The sequence below is a fragment of the Coregonus lavaretus genome, assembly GCF_964263955.1.
Source record: "Coregonus lavaretus genome assembly, chromosome: 32".
Taxonomy (NCBI): Eukaryota; Metazoa; Chordata; class Actinopteri; order Salmoniformes; family Salmonidae; genus Coregonus; species Coregonus lavaretus.
In genome coordinates, this window is record NC_140019.1 from 16286841 (window position 1) to 16311311 (window position 24471).

A 24471-nucleotide genomic window follows, 5' to 3' on the forward strand; every position below is an offset into this window, starting at 1 on the left:
GCGATGGGACAAGACTGTAACTACCAATTGGATACCACGAAAAAGGGGGTAAAATACAAAAAAAATAGATTACGCTAATATCTCCAGTCATATAAAGCGTAGTACAATTGCATGAAATGTGTTTATAAAAGGCTTGCAACGAAAGAAGAAACGTATCTGATATAGCCTAGGCCTCTACGGCTATTCTCATTCAGCCATGCATTGAACAGTCTTTTTTGTGAACAGTGATTGAGTTACAGTATATTACTGGCTTAAATGATGACTATCCAATCTACTCATCACATTACGAATAGTAGGCTATCTTACAGTAGTTTGCACATGGCTGGAAATGCGATGATGCATGGAATGCTTTATTATAAAGGTATGTTTTTATGGTGAAAATTCTTCCCCAAACTGACATTCAAGTCGGCACATTTTTCTTCATTTGGCGACATATACACGCACATACAGTGCACATTTGTATTTGCATGAGTGGTTGTGTGTGTGTGTGTGTGTGTTTGTCTGTCTGGGAGGTCTTATATAACAGGAGCCAAACAGCAGAAGTGCATTACATCTACACATTAACAGACACGTCACCTAACCTCAGAAGGACATACCTGCCACTGTATGTAAAATTGTGACTGTACATGTCACAATTCTTCAATCACTTTCAAACATGATGAAAATGAATTAGAGTTGTTAGCGTAATAACAGTAATTTGTTTATAATGCAACACTTTATTTGACCATATTGTATCTTCATAATTTATAGTAATAGCATTTTGTATTGTTGGTGGTAGATAAGCAGTAGCAGTAAAAATGTAATTTCTGTTTGTACCTACTTAATTATTCATAACGTTATCAATGGCAGGCTTGCTATGAATTTAAACTGCAGCCTGTTGTAATGTCCCTTAGATGTCAACAGTTTCCCTTTCCTATCAGACGCTAGTGAGAGGTGCTGTTGCTATCTTTAGCACCATTCTATTTTCAGAGCAGGCAAAGGCGCAGCAATACAACTCTGCACACTCCTAGCACACTTTTAAATATCATCAAGCCTAGTGAAAACCTTGTTAGTCCTAGCCTGTGTTACCTTTGCCATAGTGCAGTGTCACCAGGAAGAAGTTTGAGGTAGAGGAACCAAGCTCAGAATGAGATGGAAGCCTCCAGAAGCCAGGGACTCGAAAGGGCTGCCGAAGCCCAAAGTGAGAGCCCCAAGATGGGGGAGGGAGTGCAGCAGGCAGGCTCTCTGAGGGTAAGGGTGGAGGGGAGTGTTTTAACTGTGGACCGGGCTTTGCTGGAGCAGTGCAGTGAGTACTTCCGTGCCCTCTTCCGGTCTGGCATGAGGGAGAGCCAGGAGGATGAGCTGCATCTAAAAGGAGGAGTGCATGCACGGGGTTTCCTGATCGCTTTGGCCGTGTGCAGGGGTGAGAAACTTTCTTTACAGGACCCGGATGAACTCATAGAGGCTGTGGAATGTGCTGCCTTTCTCCAGGTGGCATCACTGTCCCAGCATCTTTGCGATATCATTGACTCGGACAACTGCCTCCTGCTCTACCACGCGGCGGCCATCTTTGGTCTGCACAACCTGTTCCACAGTGCTGCCCTGTTCCTCTGCGATGCCTATAGTGACCTGAAGGGGGCGGCGACAAGCACTCTACCTGAGGAGTTGGTACGGTATGCAGAGTCTTTGTCGCCGGCATCTTTCGTCGCTTTGGGAACCCACTCACCCTCTATGGAGCAGCTGAAGGACACCTTCAGGACCGTGTGTTACCTGGACGAGGCGGAGGGAGAGTGGAGGCACTTGACAGACCTCCCCACCCACGCCAGCACCTCCATGGCGGGCGTCGCCGTCCTGGACAACCGGCTGTACGTGGTGGGGGGTATTTATGGCTATGGTAAAGGCACGGTGGACGGCGGCTTCTGCTACGACCCAGGGATGAGCACGTGGAGCGTGCTTCCTGGACCCCAACAGCCCCGCGCTGACTTCACCCTTCTGGGGCACGAGGGGAAGTTGTACGCCATCGGCGGCGAGCACCAGAAAAGGACCATGTCCTCCGCCGAGGCTTATGATGTAGCCACAGGAGAATGGGCATTTGTACAGTCCGCACCACGGCCTGTGGCAGCTGTGGCATGCGCCATTGCCCGAAGGCGGATGTTTGTGTGTTTCTGGAGGCCGCCAGACACCACGGATATCTACGAGTACATCCCGGCGAAAGACGAGTGGATGTTAGCCACCACGATGATAAGGCCGCAGAGCTATGGCCACTGTATGGTGGCCCACAGGGACAATTTGTATGTGATGCGCAATGGGCCCTCGGACGACTTCCTACGCTGCCTCATGGACCGTTACAACATCACCACAGGACAGTGGACCGCCATACCAGGAAGTTACATCAACACCAAGGGAGCGCTGTTTACCGCCATGGTCAGGGGAGACTCTGTGTTCACGGTCAAACACATGCTAACTCTGGAGTATACCATTGCTGGGGACACATGGAAACCCCGTAGGGAGACGAAGAAAGGCTTTCCCAAGAGTGGCTCACTATGGACATGTTTACTGAGGCTTCCCAAGACTGGCCTGTAATGGTGTACACTGATAGAGATGTACTACGGTGCTTGGGGGGGGGGGGTTACTGTATTAAAGCACAGGTTAACTTCAGCCACCTCTCCCCTGTCTCTGTTCAGTAACAACACACGACATTGTTACATGGTGTCAGATGTGAAAAGTAACATGGCCCAGTTAAACCCCAGGAGGCAGATGGAGGGTAGCATTGTCAGACAGAATTAAGCAATTTGTGGAAAACCTCTTAGAACTCTGAAATACCCTTTATTTTTTAAATGAGAGAAAACAAGTATAGAATATTGTGCTAGAAAACAAGTATAGAATATTGTGCTAGAAAACAAGTATAGAATATTGTGCTAGAAAACAAGTATGGAATATTGTGCTAGAAAACAAGTATGGAATATTGTGCTAGAAAATAAGTATGGAATATTGTGCTAGAAAACAAGTATAGAATATTGTGCTAGAAAACAAGTATGGAATATTGTGCTAGAAAACAAGTATAGAATATTGTGCTAGAAAACAAGTATGGAATATTGTGCTCACAAGTATGCATAATAAAGAGAAAATAAATAGAATTCACTAAATCTAGTCAAATTACAAAACAGAACCACAGGCGCTGCATCTGTATGAATATACAGTATGTACTAGGTCCAGGACAACTATTTTCATGGTTAGCAACTACAGCAACAAAGCAATAAGGTGAAGACATGCACACTCACTCACACAGACTAATACTCACATACAGTACATTACCCTTACCTGCACACACACACACACTCCATGGAGGCTATCCAGCCACCAAAACAGCTTACATACCACAGCAGAAGCAGCTGTTGCTAATCAGAAACAGTGCTCTGTGTGCCTGTGTGTGTGTGTGTGTGTGTGTGTGTGTGTGTGTGTGTGTGTGTGTGTGTGTGTGTGTGTGTGTGTGTGTGTGTCTGGGAGGTCTTGTATAACAGGAGCCAAACAGCAGAAGTGCATTACATCTACACATTAACAGACACGTCACCTAACCTCAGAAGGACATACCTGCCACTGTACATGTCACTTCTACACACACACACACACAAGCACTCTCAACAGATAATATTCAAACCTTCAAAATATCTCTTAGAAAGCCCACCAATAGTGAAAGTGTCAGTCGTGGTTTCATCAAATTTCATACAAATAAAAATAGTGAAACATTAAAAAAGATATCCTTTAAACTATCTACTATACTAAATATATTCACGTTACCAAATAATTGATTAAAACACACTGTTTTGCAATGAAAGTCTACAGTAGCACCATGGTGTAGCCAGAGGACAGCTAGCTTCCGTCCTCCTCTGGGTACATTGAATTCAATACAAAACCTAGGAGGCTCTTGGTTCTCACCCCCTTCCATAGACTTACACAGTAATTATGACAACTTCCGGAGGACGACCTCCAACCTATCAGAGCTCTTGTAGCATGAACTGACATGTTGTCCACCCAATCAAAGGATCAGAGAATGAATCTAGTACTGAACACATAAGCTACTGCTAGCTAGCACAGCAGTGCATACAATGTGGAGAGTAGTTGACTCAAAGAGAGAGAAAGACAATAGTTGAACAGCTTTGAACAAATTAATTTATTCCAAAATTAAGGAGAAGTGCGAGAGAGAGAGCGAGAGCAAAACTACAGTTTTGGCAAGTCGGTTAGGACGGTTAGGACTGCATGACAAGTAATTTTCCAACAATTGTTTACAGACAGATTATTTCACTTATAATTCACTGTATCACAATTCCAGTGGGTCAGAAGTTTACATACACTAAGTTGACTGTGCCTTTAAACAGCTTGGAAAATTCCAGAAAATTATGTCATGGCTTTAGAAGCTTCTGATAGGCTAACTGACATCATTTGAGTCAATTGGAGGTGTACCTGTGGATGTATTTCAAGGCCTACCTTCAAACTCAGTGCCTCTTTGCTTGACATCATGGGAAAATCAAAAGAAATCAGCTAAGACCTCAGAAAAATAATTGTAGACCTCCACAAGTCTGGTTCATCCTTGGGAGCAATTTCCAAATGCCTGAAGGTACCACGTTCTTCTGTACAAACAATAGTACGCAAGTAGAAAGTCCATGGGACCACGCAGCCATCATACCGCTCAGGAAGGAGACGCGTTCTGTCCTTAGAGATGAACGTACTTTGGTGTGCGAAAAGTGCAAATCAATCCCAGAACAACAGCAAAGGACCTTGTGAAGATGCTGGAGGAAACAGGTACAAAAGTATCTATATCCACAGTAAAACAAATCCTATATCGACATAACCTGAAAGGCCGCTCAGCAAGGAAGAAGACACTGCTCCAAAACCGCCATAAAAAAGCCAGACTACGGTTTGCAACTGCACATGGGGACAAAGATCGTACTTATTGGAGAAATGTCCTCTGTTCTGATGAAACAAAAATATAACTTTTGCCATAATGACCATCGTTATGTTTGGAGAAACAGGGGGTAGCTTGCAAGCCGAAGAACTCCATCCCAACCGTGAAGCACGGGGGTGGCAGCATCATGCTGTGTGGGTGCTTTGCTGCAGGAGGGACTGATGCACTTCACAAAATAGATGGCATCATGAGGAAGGACAATTATGTGGATATATATTGAAGCAACATCTCAAGACATCAGTCAGGAAGTTAAAGCTTGGTCGCAAATTGATTTTCCAAATGGACAATGACCCCAAGCATACTTCCAAAGTTGTGGCAAAATGGCTTAAGGACAACAAAGTCAAGGAATCACAAAGCCCTGACCTCAATCCTATAGAAAATGTGTGGGCAGAACTGAAAAAGCGTGTGCGAGCAAGGAGGCCTACACACCAGCTCTGTCAGGAGGAATGGGCCAAAATTCACCCAACTTATTGTGGGAAGCTTGTGGCAAGCTACCCGAAACCTTTGACCCAAGTTAAACAATTTAAAGGCAATGCTACCAAATACTAATTGAGTGTATGTACAATTCTGACCCACTGGTAATGTGATGAAAGAAATAAAAGCTGAAATAAATCATGCTCTCTACTATTATTATGACATTTCACATTCTTAAAGTGGTGATCCTAACTGACCTAAGACAGGGAATGTTTACTAGGATTAAAATGTCAGGAATTGTGAAAAACTGAGTTTAAATGCATTTGGCTAAGGTGTATGTAAACTTCCGACTTCAACTGTATCAAGAAGCTGATTAAACAGCATGATCATTATTACACATTTGCACCTTGTGCTGGGGACAAAAGGCCACTCTAAAATGTGCAGTTGTCACAACACAATGTCACTGATTTCTCAAGTTTTAAGGGAGCTTGCAATTGGAATGCTGACTGCAGGAATATCCACTAGAGCTGTTGCCAGAGCATTGAATGTTCATTTCTCTACCATAAACCAACGTCATTTTAGAGAATTTGGCAGTATGTCCAACTGGCCTCAAAACCCCAACGTCATTTTAGAGAATTTGGCAGTATGTCCAACTGGCCTCAAAACCGCAGACCACGTGTAACCACACCAGCTCAGGACCTCCAAATACAGCTTCTTCACCTGCGGGATCGCTGGCTCCCAAGTGGGTGGGACTATAGGAGGGCCCCTGCTCATAGCCAGGCATTTAGAGGTTGAAATAACAGGTGCGGTAGAGAGAGAAAGTTGAAAACAGCAGGACTGGGACAAGGTAGCACGTCCGGTGAACAGGTCAGGGTTCCATAGCCACAGGCAGAAGAGTGGAAACTGGAGCAGCAGCACAACCAGGTGGACTGGGGACAGCAAGGAGTCATCAGGCCAGGTAGTCCTGAGGCATGGTCCTAGGGCTCAGGTCCTCCAGGATGGGAGGGAGAGAATTAGAGGGAGCATACTTCATTCACACAGGACACCGGATAAGACAGGAGAATAACACCAGATATAACAGACTGACCCTAGCCCCCGGTACATAGACTATTGCAGCACAGATACTGAGAGGCTGAGACAGCCCCCGTAATAGGGTCAGAGGCAGAGAATCCCAATGGAGAGACAGGAACCGGCCAGGCAGAGACAGCAAGGGCGGTTTGTCACTCCAGTGGAGTTAGTGCTACAGGATGCACATTTCTGTTTGAAAAAGCTAGCCTTTGCTTTCCTAACTGATTGTGTATATTGGTTCCTGACTTCCCTGAAAAGTTGCATATCGCGTGGGCTGTTCGATGCTAATGCAGTACGCCACAGGATGTTTTTGTGCTGGTCAAGGGCAGTCAAGTCTGGGGTAAACCAGGGCCTATATCTGTTCTTAGTTCTGAATTTTTTGAATGGGGCATGCTTATTTAAGATGGAGAGGAAAGCACTTTTAAAGGAACAACCAGGCATCCTCTACTGACGGAATGAGATCAATATCCATCCAGGATACCCGAGCCAGGTCAATTAGAAAGGCCTGCTCGCTGAAGTGTTTTAGGGAGCGTTTGACAGTGATGAGGGGTGGTCGTTTGACCGTGGACCCATTACGGACGCAGGCAATGAGGCAGTGATCGCTGAGATCCTGGTTGAAGACAGCGGAGGTGTATTTAGAGGGTAAATTAGTCAGGATGATATCCATGAGGGTGCCCATGTTAACGGATTTAGGGTTGTACCTGGTAGGTTTCTTGATAATTTGTGTGAGATTGAGGGCATCTAGTTTAGAAAAAGCGAGTAGGAGGCACGGCTGTTGATTGTGTGTGCTAGCGGGCCGGGGCTAGCAGATGGATCTTCGTGGTCGTCGCAACGGGAAGCCAGTTGAAACCACATCAGACGATTATGTCGGCAGACCAGTCGTTATGGATCGGCGGGGCTCCGTGTCAACACTAGGAGGTCCCGTCTGGTTGACAGAGAAGTAGATAGCTGGGAGATGGGCCTGGCTCGAGGCTAGCTCAAGGCTAACTGGGGCTTGCTTCGGGACAGTGGTGATTAGCCAACAACAACAACAGCCATTCGGTTGCAGCTAGCTAGTTGCGATGATCCGGTGTTAAGGTCCAGTGATTCAGTGATTCCGGCAGAAAATCCAATATGCTCTGGCTCGATAGCGCGATGTGCAGACTGGCCGATAATTGTCCAGGCTAGAGCTGGCTGGTAGGTATTGCAGGCCACGGACAATGGTGAAGACCGCTAACGGTGGCTAATAGCAAGTAGCTAGTTAGCTGGCTAGTTTCAGCCGGAGGTTCTAGATAAAAAGTTGTTGTATAAAGAACTAATAGAATCCGTTCCACATTGGGTGAGGCGGGTTGCAGGAAAGTATATTTAGTTAAAGGATGGAAAGTGAGATTGAGAAATATATACAACACATATATATATATATATATATATATATATATATATATATATATATATATATATATATATATATATATATAGTGAAAACAATAGTGGTCCTAAAACGGAACCTTGAGGAACACCGAAACGTACAATTGATTTGTCAGAGGACAAACCATCCACAGAGACACATTTATATCTTTCCGACAGATAAGATCTAAACCAGGCAAGAACTTGTCCGTGTAGACCAATTAAGGTTTCCAATCTCTCCAAAAGAATGTGGTGATCGATGGTGTCAAAAGCAGCACTAAGGTCTAGGAGCACGAGGACAGATGCAGAGCCTTGGTCTGACACCATTAAAAGGTAAATTACTACCTTCACGAGTGCGGTCTCAGTGCTATGATGGGGTCTAAAACCAGACTGAAGCGTTTCGTATAAATTTTTTGTCTTCAGGAAGGCAGTGAGTTGTTGCACAACAGCTTTTTCTCACATTTCTGAGAGGAACGGGAGATTCGATATAGGCCGATAGTTTTTTTAATTTTCTGGGTCAAGGTTTGGCTTTTTCAAGAGAGGCTTTATTACTGCCACTTTTAGTGAGTTTGGTACACATCCAGTGGATAGGGAGCCATTTATTATGTTCAACATAGGAGGGCCAAGCACAGGAAGTAGCTCTTTCAGTAGTTTAGTTGGAATAGGGTCCAGCATGCAGCTTGAAGGTTGAGGCCATGACTATTTTCATGAATGTGTCAAGAGATATTGGATTAAAAAACTTGAGTGTATCCATTGATCCTAGGTCCTGGCAGTTTTGTGCAGACTCAGGACAGCTGAGCTTTGGAGAAATACGCAGATTCAAAGAGGAGTCCGTAATTTGCTTTCTAATGATCATGATATTTTCGTCGAAGAAGTTCATGAATTCATCACTGCTGAAGTGAAAGGCATCCTCTCTTGGGGAGTGCTGCTTTTTAGTTAGCTTTCCGACAGTGTCAAATATAAATTTAGGATTGTTCTTATTCTCCCCAATTAGGTTTGAAAAATAGGATGATCGAGCAGCAGTGAGGGCTCTTCAATATTGCTCTGTACCTTCTTTCCAAGGTAGTAGGAAGACGCCATTTCCGTTCCAATTTTCTGGAGGCTTGCTTCAGGGCTCGGGTATTTTCTGTATACCAGGGAGCTAGTTTCTTGTGACAAATGTTTTTTTTGTTTTTAGGGGTGCGACTGCATCTAGGGTATTACGCAAAGTTACATTTAAGATTTTTGTACTCCGACATCCTTGAGTAAGTGGAGGGAGTCTGGAAGGGCCTCTATGAATCTTTGGGTTGTCCTTGGTTGGGGTCTGAGCAGATTATTTGTTGCAATTGCAAACGTAATAAGATGGTGGTCCGATAGTCCAGGGTTACGAGGAAAAACATTTAGATCCACAATATTTATTCCACGGGACAAAACTAGATCCAGGGTATGACTGTGGCAATGAGTAGGTCCAGGGGGTAAATTTGAATTTGCTATCGTAAATGTTAGCAACACCTCCGCCTTTGCGGGATGCGCGGGGGATATGGTCATTAGTGTAACCAGGAGGAGAGGCGTCATTTAACACAGTAAATTAAATCAGGCTTAAGCCATGTTTCAGTCAGGCCAATCACATCAAGATTATGATCAGTGATTAGTTCATTGACTATAACTGCCTTGGAAGTGAGGGATCTAACATTAAGTAGCCCTATTTTGAGATGTGAGATATCACAATCTCTTTCAATAATGACAGGAATGGAGGAGGTCTTTATTCCAGTGAGATTGCTAAAGCAAACACCGCCATGTTTAGTTTTGCTCAACCTAGATCGAGGCACAGACACGGTCTCAATAGGGATAGCTGAGCTGACTACACTGACTGTGCTAGTGGCAGACTCCACTAAGCTGGCAGGCTGGCTAAAAGCCTTCTGCCTGGCCTGCACCCTGTCTCATTGTGGAGCTAGAGGAGTTAGAGCCCTGTCTATGTTGGTACAGTGAGGGAAAAAAGTATTTGATCCCCTGCTGATTTTGTACGTTTGCCCACTGACAAAGAAATGATCAGTCTATAATTGTAATGGTAGGTTTATTTGAACAGTGAGAGACAGAATAACAACAACAACAAAATCCAGGAAAACGCATGTCAAAAATGTTATAAATTGATTTGTATTTTAATGAGGGAAATAAGTATTTGACCCCCTCTCAATCTGAAAGATTTCTGGCTCCCAGGTGTCTTTTATACAGGTAATGAGCTGAGATTAGGAGCACACTCTTAAAGGGAGTGCTCCTAATCTCATCTTGTTACCTGTATAAAAGCCACCTGTCCACAAAAGCAATCAATCAATCAGATTCCAAACTCTCCACCATGGCCAAGACCAAAGAGCTCTCCAAGGATGTCAGGGACAAGATTGTAGACCTACACAAGGCTGGAATGGGCTACAAGACCATCACCAAGCAGCTTGGTGAGAAGGTGACAACAGTTGGTGCGATTATTCGCAAATGGAAGAAACAAAAGTTTCTGTCAATCTCCCTCGGCCTGGGGCTCCATGCAAGATCTCACCTCGTGGAGTTGCAATGATCATGAGAACGGTGAGGAATCAGCCCAGAACTACACAGGAGGATCTTGTCAATGATCTTAAGGCAGCTGGGACCATAGTCACCAAGAAAACAATTGGTAACACACTACGCCGTGAAGGACTGAAATCCTGCAGCGCACGCAAGGTCCCCCTGCTCAAGAAAGCACATATACAGGGCCGTCTGAAGTTTGCCAATGAACATCTGAATGATTCAGAGGAGAACTGGGTGAAAGTGTTGTGGTCAGATGAGACCAAAATCGAGCTCTTTGGCATTAACTCAACTCGCCGTGTTTGGAGGAGGAGGAATGCTGCCTATGACCCCAAGAACACCATTCCCACTGTCAAACATGGAGGTGGAAACATTATGCTTTGGGGGTGTTTTTCTGCTAAGGGGACAGGACAACTTCACCGCATCAAAGGGACGATGGACGGGGCCATGTACCATCAAATCTTGGGTGACAACCTCCTTCCCTCAGCCAGGGTATTGAAAATGGGTCGTGGATGGGTATTCCAGCATGACAATGACCCAAAACACACGGCCAAGGCAACAAAGGAGTGGCTCAAGAAGAAGCACATTAAGGTCCTGGAGTGGCCTAGCCAGTCTCCAGACCTTAATCCCATAGAAAACCTGTGGAGGGAGCTGAAGGTTCGAGTTGCCAAACGTCAGCCTCAAAACCTTAATGACTTGGAGAAGATCTGCAAAGAGGAGTGGAACAAAATTCCTCTTGAGATGTGTGCAAACCTGGTGGCCAACTACAAGAAACGTCTGACCTCTGATTGCCAACAAGGGTTTTGCCACCAAGTACTAAGTCATGTTTTGCAGAGGGGTCAAATACTTATTTCCCTCATTAAAATGCAAATTAATTGATACAATTTTTGACATGCGTTTTCCTGGATTTTTTGGTTGTTATTCTGTCTCTCACTGTTCAAATAAGCCTACCATTAAAATTATAGACTGATCATGTCTTTGTCAGTGGGCAAACATACAAAATCAGCAGGGGATCAACTACTTTTTTCCCTCACTGTAGATAAGATGAGAGCACCCCTCCAGCTAGGATGGAGTCCGTCACTCCTCAGCAGGCCAGGCTTGGTCCTGTTTGTAGGTGAGTCCCAGAAAGAGAGCCAATTATCTACAAATTCTATCTTTTGGGAGGGGCAGAAAACAGTTTTCAATCAGCGATTGAGTTGTGAGACTGCTGTAGAGCTCATCACTCACCCTAATTGGGAGGGGGCCAGAGACAATTACTCGATGCCGGCACATCTTTCTAGATAATTTACACGCTGAAGCTATGTTGCTCTTGGTGACCTCTGACTGTTTCATCCTAACATCGTTGGTGCCGACATGGATAACAATATCCCTATAATCTCTACACTCGCCAGGTTTTGCCTTAGCCAGCATCATCTTCAGATTAGCCTTTACGTCTGTAGCCCTGCCCCCTGGTAAACAGTGTATGATCACTGGATTATTATTCTTAAGTCAAATATTGCGGGTAATGGAGTCGCCAATGACTAGAGTTTTCAATTTGTCAGAGCTAATGGTAGGAGGCTTCGGTGGCTCAGACCCTGTAACGGGTGGAAGAGAGACCTGAGAAGGCTTGGCCTCTGACTCCGACTCGTTGCTTAATTGTAGCGGGTTTACTAACACGTTAGTTCTAGTAGCTATGTTGACTATGGCGTGACAACGATGTAGGCTGTGTGTAACGGTTAGCAGTCATGATATGAAGGTTTGGCTTGGAAAGGTTTTTTCGCCTGGTCACAGACAGCTGATGTGTTGTGCACTGAAGTCCACAAGCGAAGCGAAAAGGTGAGAGGAAGAGAGAACATAGATAGATGCGAGAAGGAAATATATATACAACGAGCTGTTTGTACAATATGTGTCTGCTATGAAAGTGAACTGTGTTTGCGTGTGATCAGGGGTGTATTCATTGCGCCGATTATGTTGAAAAAACGTTTCTTAAAAACGGAAGCAAATGGAACGAAATGGTGATAAACATACCCGAATTTGGCCAATAGAAACTCTTGTTTGCAACTGTTGGACTAATGATTATACCCTAGATCAGCTAGATGCAGGCAATAATGTGCAAAGTGGTATTGAATGTGTCACTGTCTGTCACCTTGATTACTCAAAATTCTCTCAACCTACATTGTAAACGTTCATTCATAGGCTAGGTTGTAGTAACCTCATGATGGGTACAGGGAAAATGCGAGTATCATGTAGTAGCCTAAACCTATCGATGTTACATTGAGCTAGGTGAATGGAATATGAATGGCAGTCATCCAATATGCTGTAATACAAATAAGGCCATGTTCATTTAAAAAACAATCATCGGCACTGACCGCCACTGTTCCACACACATAAACAAGTAGCTAATACATTGATGCCCCCCGCCCCCTCTCACGCATACACACACACACAGTCCCTCCCTCACCACGTCTATGATCTGCAGCAGAGTCATTCCCAGCTCCACCAGAAGAGGAGAGGAGTCGTTGATCACTGGTCTCTCCAGGCGGTTGTAGTTGGCCATTAGCTCCTTGTACAGTCTGCGCTGGTGCTCCCCCTGTAGGGACCCTGGGGTACAGCAAGGAAACAAGTCAGCGTTCATGTTAGTAAAATAAAATGTATCTTCTGTAGCTTATTATTCTCTCAGTCAGTTGGCTGGGTGGGAGGGGGTCAGTAGTGATTAAGATAATGTGTTTGCTGGCCCAGCTCTCCTCCCCTTATCTTTTCTCCTCTCTCCTCTCCTTTCCTCCCTCTCTCTCTCCCACTGATCCTATTAAAATTCAGCTCTAAAGCTGAAGCCAGAGGAGATGAGAGGAGAAGATACACCACTGGTCAGTTAAGGACAAGGGACATTAAACACACAGACATCACAGTTGTGTTAGTCTAGGGCCAACTGACACCACAACAGACATTAACTGATCCTAAAAGTGGGTTTGTTCAGAGCTATGGCTAAACAGATGCATGACCTAAATGTGTTCTCTTCATATGTGAGGAAGAAAGGAGTACATAAATGTTCACACAGTGATTATAAGAAAATACTTAGTCCAGTCCTGCACTCTTATCCAAAAGGGTTCTTCGGCTGTCCCCATAGGAGAACCATTTTTGGTTCCAGGTAGAACCCTTTTGGGTTCTACCTGCAACCAAAAAGGGTTATTCAAAGGGTTCTCTTTTGGGGACAGCCGAAGAACCCTTTTAGGTTCTACATAGCACTTTTTTTTAAAGAGTAAAGACACTGTTCTGGGTTGGTTCATAGAGGACTGTATAGAATACAGATAGAGACAAGTAGATGTATTCTACAGTACATGTTGGTCCATGGGGCGGCGCACAATTGGCCCAGCGTCGTCCAGGGTAGGGGAGGGAATGGCCGGCAGGGGATGTAGCTCAGTTGGTAGAGCATGGCGTTTGCAACGCCAGGGTTGTGGGTTCGATAAAATAATGTATGCGCTAACTGTAAGTCGCTCTGGATAAGAGCGTCTGCTAAATGACTAAAATGTAAATGTTTGGGATTCAAACCTCTCGCCCCATTGCAGAACCAACCCCAGATGGGGCAAACTGTGGAAGACAAGCACTGCTATTCACATCATTCACAGGCATACACACACACACTCAGTCACATGCATACACGTCACTGACAGTCTCATATGCATGTAAGAGAGAAACAAAGAAAGCAGGGAGGGTTAGCAAGGGAAGCAGGGAGACAGGTACAGTGCATGGAAAAGTGCAAGAAGAGAGAGAGAAAGAAGATAGAGATGAATCTCTGTCCCAGCATGTTGCTGATGAGGTGCATTAGGGCCATAACGAGGTGAGATATAGCAGGACAGGACTCTACTGGAGGTCAGAGAGAGAAAGAGAGAGAGGGAGAGAGAAAGGGAGAGAGAAAGGGAGAGAGAAAGGGAGAGATGTATCTCTGTCCCAGCGTGTTGCTGACGAGGTCCATTAGGGCCATAATGAGGTGAGTTATAGCAGGACAGGACTCTACTGGAGGTCAGAGAGAGAGAGAGGAGAAGGAGAGAGAGAGATCAGAGAGAGAGAGAGAATAAACCTGACCGCTGCAGCCACTTATTCATCTATAGACAGTGATCTATACAACACACGCATACTGTATTAAATCATCTATAGTGCATTCGGAAAGTATTCAGACCCCTTCCCTTTTTCCACATTTTGTTACTTTACAGCCTTATTCTAAAATTGATTAAAATAATTGTTTTCCCCTCATCAATCTACAGACGATACCCCATAATGACAAAGCGAAAAAAGGTTTTTAGAAATGTACCTTATTTACATAAGAATTCAGACCCTTCGCTATTAGACTGGAAATTGAGCTCAGGTGCATCCTGTTTCCATTAGTCATCCTTGAGATGTTTCTACAACTTGATTGGTGTTCACCTTTGGTAAATTATTTGGAAATGCACACACCTGTCTATGTAAGGTCCCACAGTTGACAGTGCATGTCAGAGCGAAAGCCATGAGGTCGAAGGAATTGTCCGTAGAGCTCTGAGACAGGATTGTGTCGAGGCACAGATCTGGGGAAGGGTACCAAAACATTTCGGCATCATTGAAGGTCCACAAGAACACAGTGGCCTCCATCATTCTTAAATGGAAGACGTTTGGAAGACTCTTCCTAGAGATGGCCGCCCGGCCAAACTGAGCAATCGGGGGAGAAGGGAGGTGAACAAGAACCCGATGGTCACTCTGACAGAGCTCCAGAGTTCCTCTGTGGAGATGGGAGAACGTTCCAGAAGGACAACCATCTCTGCAGCACTCCACCAATCAGGCCTTTATGGTAGAGTGGCCAGTCGGAAGCCACTCCTCAGTAAAAGGCACGCCAGCCCGCTTGGAGTTTGCCAATAGGCACCTAAAGGACTCTCAGACCATGAGAAAGAAGATTCTCTGGTCTGATGAAACCAAGGTTGAACACTTTGGCCTGAATGCTAAGCGTCACGTCTGGAGGAAACCTGGCACCATCCCTACGGTGAAGCATGGTGGTGGCAGCATCATGCTGTGGGGATGTTTTTCAGCGGCAGGGACTGGGAGACTAGTTAGGATCGAGGGAAAGATGAACGGAGCAAAGTAATGAGAGATCCTTGATGAAAACCTGCTCCAGAGCGCTCAGGACCTCAGACTGGGGCGAAGCTTCACCTTCCAACAGGACAACGAGCCTAAGCACACAGCCAAGACAACACAGGAGTGGCTTTTGGACAAGTCTCTGAATGTCCTTGAGTGGCCCAGCCTGAGCCTGGACTTGAACCCGATCTAACATCTCTGGAGAGACCTGAAAATAGCTGTGCTATAGCTGGGCTATCCATATTCACATCAATACATCCAACTTGTGTACTGGCATAACTATCAGCAATTCAGCACCTAATGTATAACACATAGGCCTATGGGTTCTGAAAAGGTGTTGAGATGTCATCTACATTTGTCCATAATGCACATCATTGTATCTGCATGTCTCCTGCACACTCTGCAGCCTTGCAGAAACAGCCTTCTTTCCACTCTCCCTCTTTCATGTTTTATTCCTCTCTGATATGCAAAGCGGGGAATATACACTTGCACCTAAACTAATAAGGTGAATGATTACCGATTAAAAAACTCACTCTGTGTGCGCCCGAAATGGCACCCTGGCTATTCCTTATATAGTGAACTACTGTTGTGTGTTTATGGAGTCACCATGGGCCATGGTAAAAATATAAAAATATAGGGATTAGGGAGCCATTTGATAAGCACCCTCTCACAGAGGAATGCCTTGTGAAGATGTGGTTAAATGACTTACAGGGTGGGATGTGGTAATCTAATGAAACATATTACACAAACTTTAATTCACAACCAAATGTCAGTATGGTGTAACACAACATACACCAGGACTCTGTAAGGCTATTCTATGATCTTGTTTTCTTTCATTCACTTAGCTTATTAAAGAGCTATGAGAAGCAGGGAGGCTGAGGCTTCATCTAGCAGACACCGCATGGTGCCCTATCAAACACAGAGAGATTAAGGAAAGGAACGCAGAAAGTCATGTCTCAGATAACAACTGTGAGGATCTCTCTCTGCATCTTCTCCATCTCTCCATGTTTTACCCCCCTCCACCGCTCTCTCACCATCTCCCTCTTTCTCTTCATCTCTCCATCCCCCATTAAAACAGTGTGATAACATAAGCTACTCATTAAAGCTCTTCTGTTACATGACTGCAGGGAGGATTGTAGTAGCTCCTTGACTGACAAAGAGAAAGTCCTCTCTGGTTGGTTCTGGTTGGTTTTAAGTGAGTGTGTGTTTATGGAGTCACAAACGACACAACACACACTCACAGAACACAGACACACTCACCTCATATGCATAATCTCTTCATTTAATTAGAAAAACGGCATGTCTGTGGTCTCAGCTTCTGTCACAAACGCTCACATACACGAGGAGATTTAAATGTCGAAGGAGAGGTGGGGAGGAGTCTTTTAATGGATAGGGTATCTCTCTGTCCCTGTTTCTTTGTATCAGTCTCTGTCTGTGAGACCATCTGCGACTAACTGTGAGACCAACTTCTGTGCACGAACAGTGATTGGATATCTAATTTCCTTCTTTTTCGTTCTATTGTTATCTCTTTCCTATCTACAGCTGTGTGCTGCATGCTGTGCCACATTTGAATGTGGGTGTCATGGATCTACTTTTCATGCCCTAATAATTCTAGCAAAGAAAAATTGATCATCGAGTAAAACTGTTTATTGAAAATACATTATGTAATTTAAGCAATGTTCGCCGCTATTTTGATTGTTGATCACCTATGAAAATATAACGCCCATTCATGTGGTTTTGGCTTGAAAAACTTTGGTTTGCGTCTCCACTACACTACTCTTTCCACTCGTGCATTTGTCAATAAAAAGTTACAACTATAATGTGATCGTGTTTAACAATGAAAACACTCAATTTAAGCTACAGAACATAAATACATACTTTGTTTTCCCTCTTAATTGTAGAGTATGTATTAATGTTGTGACTGGTAAACAGGGAGTGCAATGTTTAAACTGTGTTGTGGTTCATGCCAACCTACTTGATTGTCCTGGGGTAGGATAATTGGTAACATTGAAATGTGTAACTTAAGGCATGGTTTAGCACCTTGATTGATATGTTTTCATATGGTAATACGTATGTTTATGGCCTGAAAATGTGTATCGTGTCATTCATGCCTTTGAGGTTAATGGAACGTTCCATTGGTGAAACAACCGGTAAAGTACATTCAAATATAATTCTATTCAACATTCTGGCTTGTAGAGGTCATGAGAGGAAACTTTCATGATTCAAACGCTAATTTCTGCCCGACATGGAATTAAATGCAATTCAACGTGGGTTTCCAGGTAACAATGTGTCACGACTTCTGCCGAGGCTGCCCCCCCTCCTGGTTCGGGCAGGCTTCGGCGTTCGTCGTCACCGGAGTACTAGCTACTGCCGATCCCATTCTCATCACTCCACTTGTCATGTCTTGTCAATCACACACACACACCTGGTGCTCATTCCCCTAATTAGTATGTGTATAAGTGTTCCCTCTGTTCCCCTTGTCTTTGTGAGTGATTGTTTTGTTGTGAGAGCGTGTAGCTCGGTTGAGCTACATTTCACTGTGTTATTGCCAAGGTGGATGTTTTCCCTTGTACAGTTTCGTCTGACGCTTGGGGCGTTTGATTTATACAAACAGATTAAACTCTGGACTTCGGTATTTTACCTCCTGCGCCTGACTCCTTCTTTCACACCTCGTCACACAATGTGTGATGATTGTGTGTGTGTGTGTGTGTGTGTGTGGTGGGGATGGGGGGGGGTTGTGGCACTTGCCCCACCAATGGTCTGTGTATGGCCCTGGGTAAAAACCCCTCATTTCCTTTTGTGGCCAGACAGGGGATGGTTGAGCTATGCTTGCTGCTGCTCTTGCACTTGCTATCAGGCATTATTGAGGCTTGGGTTGAGTCACTGCTTTGACTTATTGATTTCAGCCCAGTTTCTGTTACTCTTTGTCCTGCTTATGGTTTTGTAAATATCCTAAGTAAGATTTACGCTGAGCCTATTTTATCAAAGGCCTACCTCACAATGGGTAAGTAGGCCAACTCTCTCTCCTCAGAGTAACAACTGCTCCTTCTTCCATATTCCTTGAACTGCCTTCAGATACATCCCTTAGTTACAAAATGACTATTCAAACAGTGAATTACCACCACTGCACTCTATGTCTAAAGTGAACTTTTCAATCTATCGTAAATCATGAAACATTCCACTTTGGGGAGGTTAAGGTCCATTGCTCTCAGAGATAAACATCCAATAGTGGATCAACAGCCCATCATTGATACGGCCAGGTCCTAAAGTCCAGGTATTGTCCATTAGAGAGGTGAAAGGTCAGTCATGGCCAGTCAGGTCCTGATCTGTCAGTATTGATCACCTCTGATGTGACCTCATTCATTAGGCCTTGTTAGGGTGATGATGACAATAGCCCATTGAATGACATTATACTAGAGCTAGCGTCCCAACGACACTTTAGAAATGTCTATTAAAATATAATGAGCAACAGTCACACCTGGCCTTTTTCCCTTTATTCAGATTACAACCTCTCACTTTCAGTTATTTGAAAAGGAAATAATCTCCCAAATATCACTATTTCTAAAACAAGCCATAGAAAGTTGGTTGCAATTTCAATTTAATCCTCCAGAAATGACAGAACAAATAATATTGTGGTTAAACTCAAATATACTAAATGATAGAAACATTTTTTAAATTGTTTTTTTACAAAATGTTTAAAAAAGGTATAATCTTCGTAAATGATATCGGTAGGACTGGTGGAGTTATGTCGCACATGCAGCTAACAAAAACATATGGAAATGTCTGCTCTGCACAAAAGTACAAACAAATAATTGCAGCATTACCGCAAAAATGGAAGAGGAAAGTGGAGGGAGAAAAAGTAAGGAACTTGTCTGTCTGCCTTGCATTAAAGAAAACTGTGATAAATAAAAAAGTATACCAGTTTCATTTAAGGTCCAATGGATTGACAGCCGTCCCATATTGATTGCAAAATAGTTGGAAAGAGATTTTTGACGTACCGATCCCATGGCATAGTGTTTATGAATTGATACACAAAACGACGCCGGATTTAAAGCTTATAATTTTTCAATTTAAATTATTATATACAATTCTTGCTACCAATAGAATTGTATTTATATGGGGGATACAATCTTCCCAGCTCTGCAGATTTTGCTGCGAAGAGACCGAATCATTAGATCATTTGTTTTGGTACTGTCCATTTGTAGCTTGTTTTTGGACACAGGTCCAAGAATGGCTAAATGACTGCAATTCTTACCTGGAGCTAACCCTGCAGATAGCATTATTGGGTGATCTGAAAAGTCATAGTCAATCAATCAATAATATAATAATACTTTTAGCAAAAATGTTTATTTTCAATTTACAACCTGTAGAAAAAAATGAGAATAGAAAGGTTCTGAACCTTTCGTAAAACATCACAGTACAGATGAAAAATATATGGCAAATAGAAATCCAATATGGATGGTGTTAAGAGATAGATGGGTGGTGTTGAATGGAGTTGAAGGATGGGACTAATAACAACAACTAATAACAACAAGATAACTAATAATGTAAGCATACTGTGTCCATAATAAGTATATAGGTTATAGGTTGAGAGCTTTTGTGAAAGAGCACAGTTAGAAAGATATGGCATATAGAAGCAAACCGGATGGACATCATGAAAATGACCGGAGAGATTGAGGGTAGAGTAAAAACAAACAAAACAGAATTATTGTAAAATTGACTGTGTCCATAAAATGTATATAGTATGTATAAACTGGAAGTAGAGGCCTAAGCATTGTTGTTCACTAGTTTACTCCAATTAGGGAAGGGGTGGTGGTGTTGGAAAGTAATAAAGGGACATATATTTAAAAAAAGGATATATATATATATATATATATATATATATATATATATATATATATATATATATATATATATATATATATATATACACATACATACATACAGTGGGAAGAACAAGTATTTGATACACTGCCGATTTTGCAGGTTTTCCTACTTACAAAGCATGTAGAGGTCTGTAATTTTTATCATAGGTACACTTCAACTGTAAATCCAGAAAATCACATTGTATGATTTTTAAGTAATTAATTTGCATTTTATTGCATGACATAAGTATTTGATACATCAGAAAAGCAGAACTTAATATTTGGTACAGAAACCTTTGTTTGCAATTACAGAGATCATATGTTTCCTGTAGGTCTTGACCAGGTTTGCACACACTGCAGCAGGGATTTTGGCCCACTCCTCCATACAGACCTTCTCCAGATCCTTCAGGTTTCCGGGCTGTCGCTGGGCAATACAGACTTTTAGCTCCCTCCAAAGATTTTCTATTGGGTTCAGGTCTGGAGACTGGCTAGGCCACTGGCTAGGCCAGCTCTCTCTCTCTCTCTCTCTAGAGCTCTCTCTCTCTCTAGAGCTCTCTCTCTCTCTCTCGAGCTCTCTCTCTCTCTCTCTCTCTCGAGCTCTCTCTCTCTCGAGCTGTGTGTCTGAATCACCAGCAGCCCAATCACAGCACACCTCAGGCCTCTACACACACGTTATCACACTAATAAACATTCCTCTAATATGTGTTAAAGCTCACGTCTTTTTATCCCAGATTATTGTCCAGACAGGGCACAAAAACCCCAAAGTAACTTCCAGACACACACGCAAACATGTTCCAACTACAACACACCTTTTATGTTAATATGGATATTAACTTACCTTAGCTCTGTAAAAGACATACAATCCTAATGGTGTCAATCATCTATTTCTCAGTAGGACAAGGAATCATGATTCTCAGCCATGTCTGCAATGTCCTAAAGAGGAATTCCTTGTTACTTTGTTACATCTACAGTCATTCCTACTCTAGACAGGTGAGAGGAGTGTCTCGCTGTTCTCTGACAACAGGTTTCTCTCTGAGGTATTGGAGTTCTCACAGTCACAGGACAAAGTGAAAGAACTGAAGAGAACAGAGGAGGGGAACGAGAGAGAGAGAATGACAGGCATGTGTGTAGGTGTTAGAGTGGTGAGAGTTGGAGGGATATGAGGAGAGGGTTAGGTAAAGTGGTATATTTAAGAGTCAGTCATAACTCCACAGTCAGACTTGGCGCTGCACAGCCCATCACACTTACATGTAATTCATTTACACCCTCGGTAAGAATGACAGCCAGTAAAAACAATCTCTTTCCATCTGTCATTCTCCATATCCCCTTCCCCCCTTCCCCTCTCTACCTGTCACTTCCTTTATCACTCTTTCCTCTCCCTCTCTCCATCTCTCAATCTAGGCATGAATATTAGAGCTCTTTTTGGTTCAGCTGTCCTGTCACCCAAACCTTACTGATTTACTGAGTCTCTGTTTAACCGTCCTAATTGTGAGTAACATTTGTTCACCATAGCATGCAGAAAATACTACATACAGTTCTGTGTTGCTATTTTTAAACAGCTCCAAATTGGACATGCTTATTGGCATGGAGCGTGTGTTGTGCAAGTGAAGTGTTCAGGATTTGTTTTTGTTTTGTATTTTACCCCCTTTTTCTCCCAATTTCAATTATGATCTTGTCTCATCGCTGCAACTCCCCAACGGGCTCGGGAGAGGCGAAGGTCGAGTCATGCGTCCTCCGAAACAGGGCCCGCCAAACCGTGCTCCTTAACACCTGCCCACTTAACTCGGAAGCCAGCTGCACCAATGTGTCGGAGGAAACACCGTTCAACTGACGAATGAAGTCAGCCTGCAGGCGGCCGGCCCGCCACAAGGAGTCGCTAGAGCGCGATGAGCCAAGTAAAGCCCCCCCAGCCAAACCCTCCCCTAACCCGGACGACGCTTGGCCAATTGTGCGCCGCCCTATGGGACTCCCGGTTGTGACACAGCCTGGGATCGAAAGGATTCGCTTTAAAAGAGATCTGAGCTGGTATAGTCTTGAAAACCCTACCTGTGGGGTCTTGTTTCAATGACGGACTCTTTAGGCATAGAGGAACTACGTCACTGCCTACATCACTACCTTATCCGTTTGAATAAAATACAGAATAGTAGCTAGCAAGATGGATATCATGGCAGTTACTTTTAATGAGTGAATTTCGCAAGTGGCTAGTTTGCATTAACTACCTTCACTAAAACCACTGCAAATGTTTTGCCTGCAAACTTTGTTTCGAATCACGAAGTTCTGGCATGTGTCTGCCTCGTGATTTGTTGGGATTTTTTTTTTCTTTATCGAAGTTGCCAAAAGAGTCCGTCATTGAAAACCGACCCTAGTCACTGCTGCCTAGGGTCGGGTTTTCGAGACTATAACTGGTTGGCTGAGAAAGCCTGAAGAAGAAGTGTCCTAATAGATGATCTAGTGATGATGGTTCCCCGCCTTGTAAGTAGACGTATAAAGAGCGTTGTCTGTGTACTAATGTGTTCTTCATTGTGGGCTGATTTACCCTGAACATATGAATCAGGAAATATGCCTCTGTTCTGGGTAGCATCTGCAAACAGAAGCTGAGACAAGACAACCTCCCTCCCCCATCACACACACACACGTATACGCACACAAACACACACTCTCTCTCTTACACACACACACTGATAAGACTGGCAGACACTCCCATACCCCTCCTTCCTTCCATCCCTCCATTCCTCCCTCCTTCCATTTCTCTATCCCTTCCTACTCAGTGATCATGCCCCATCTGAGACTCTTTACTGGGTCAGTACGCTCAGATGTGCATCCCACATTCAGCTCCAGACACAAGACACAGGCTGAAGCCTAGAATTAGAGTTCCTCCTACTGCACCAAGACAGACAGACAGAGAGTAATTATTGGGCAGACTGATCCATATAGGCAGAACTGAACTACTATTGATGACTAGGCTAATTACACCAATTCATAATCACTTAACTACTGTGTCACTGTAGCTGAAACAAGGGTACATAACAAGGGTCCCTAAGGAGACTTGGCCATGCCAGGCAAACAGAACAAGTGTCCCTACGGAGGGTCCCTAGAGTCAGATTAGTCCCAATGGACATGGAGTTGGGAGACCAGTATATGTAGGTTAGTAGTTGGAGCCCGACCAATATGTTTTTTTGGGTCCGATACGGATTTTCGGGTGGACAAAATTGACTTTAACAGCAGGGAAATGAAAAAGTGTCATTTTCCACATCGAATTCTGATAAATTGCCATCGAAAAGTGCAATTTTACTTACTTTTAGTTAGCCATCCATGAGAACGGGTGTGGTAGCTCGTATGTCCAAAGTTTAGTAAAGATGTTAGGTACAGTGGTTTATTTAGTAATTGTCCAATAACTATACTTCAAATGTTGATTTCATACATTGTGACAATAATGACACATCATGAGAATGGCTGAAAGTGTTCAGATAAGCATTAGGTTCCCTTTTTTCATCCTATTCATTGAGTATTGATTATCAATGGAGCAGTAAAAGGCCAATTTCGGCCGATAATATCAGTGAACTAATATATTGGTCGGGCTCTATTAGTAGTTCCCTATGGGGCCGTGGTCATCAGGCCAGAAACCAACAAACACATAGGGACAGAACACAGGGATATAAAACTAAAATCACAATATATAACTTCATAGTATGGAACACAAGATCTAAGAACAGAGTATCGGAACTGAGAACACAGCGCATCATGTATGGAACAAAACATATTGCCTGCAAAGCCAATGTACATTCTACTCATTCTTAGTCTATGGACCAGAGGGACAGTTAGGAACACAAGGTATCAAAAAGAACAGCAGAATATAGAAGACAAGCCCAGAGTTTAGAACCTAGAAGGGATAGACCGGAGTGTTTTGAAACCACTCCGCACTGTCTCTCTAAACACACCTGTCTCTTTCTGTCTCTCTTTCTCTCACACACATACAATCATAGCTGCAGGAAGTAGGGGTGCTGGAGGTGCTGCAGCACCTGCTGATAAATTGAAATAATTTTACCAAAATGTATATTACTTCTGTCTAAATAGACCAGTGGAGGCTCCTCAGAGGAGGAAGGGGAGGACCATCCTCAGTGAATTTCATAAAAATAAAAATTGTAAAACATTAAAAAAGTTATCCTTTCTAGATCAAACTATACTAAA

General features: G+C 43.5%; 1 protein-coding gene and 1 pseudogene across 2 annotated transcripts in view; one reads left to right on the forward strand and one right to left on the reverse strand.

Moving 5' to 3' along the window:
- The window catches only part of LOC311107728 (neuronal acetylcholine receptor subunit alpha-7-like), a 69528-nt pseudogene that overhangs the window by 36053 nt on the left and 9004 nt on the right, over positions 1 to 24471 (reverse strand). The window contains exon 2 of the transcript in view: positions 12783 to 12922. The product of the transcript in view is annotated as a neuronal acetylcholine receptor subunit alpha-7-like (transcript). The remainder of the gene's footprint in view (positions 1 to 12782; positions 12923 to 24471) is intronic.
- LOC311107730 (kelch repeat and BTB domain-containing protein 13) lies at positions 1132 to 2562 on the forward strand (the record flags this gene model as incomplete). Its single annotated transcript, XM_084150246.1, has 1 exon — positions 1132 to 2562. One exon carries the CDS (start codon positions 1132 to 1134, stop codon positions 2560 to 2562), a length of 1431 nt encoding a protein of 476 aa, XP_084006372.1.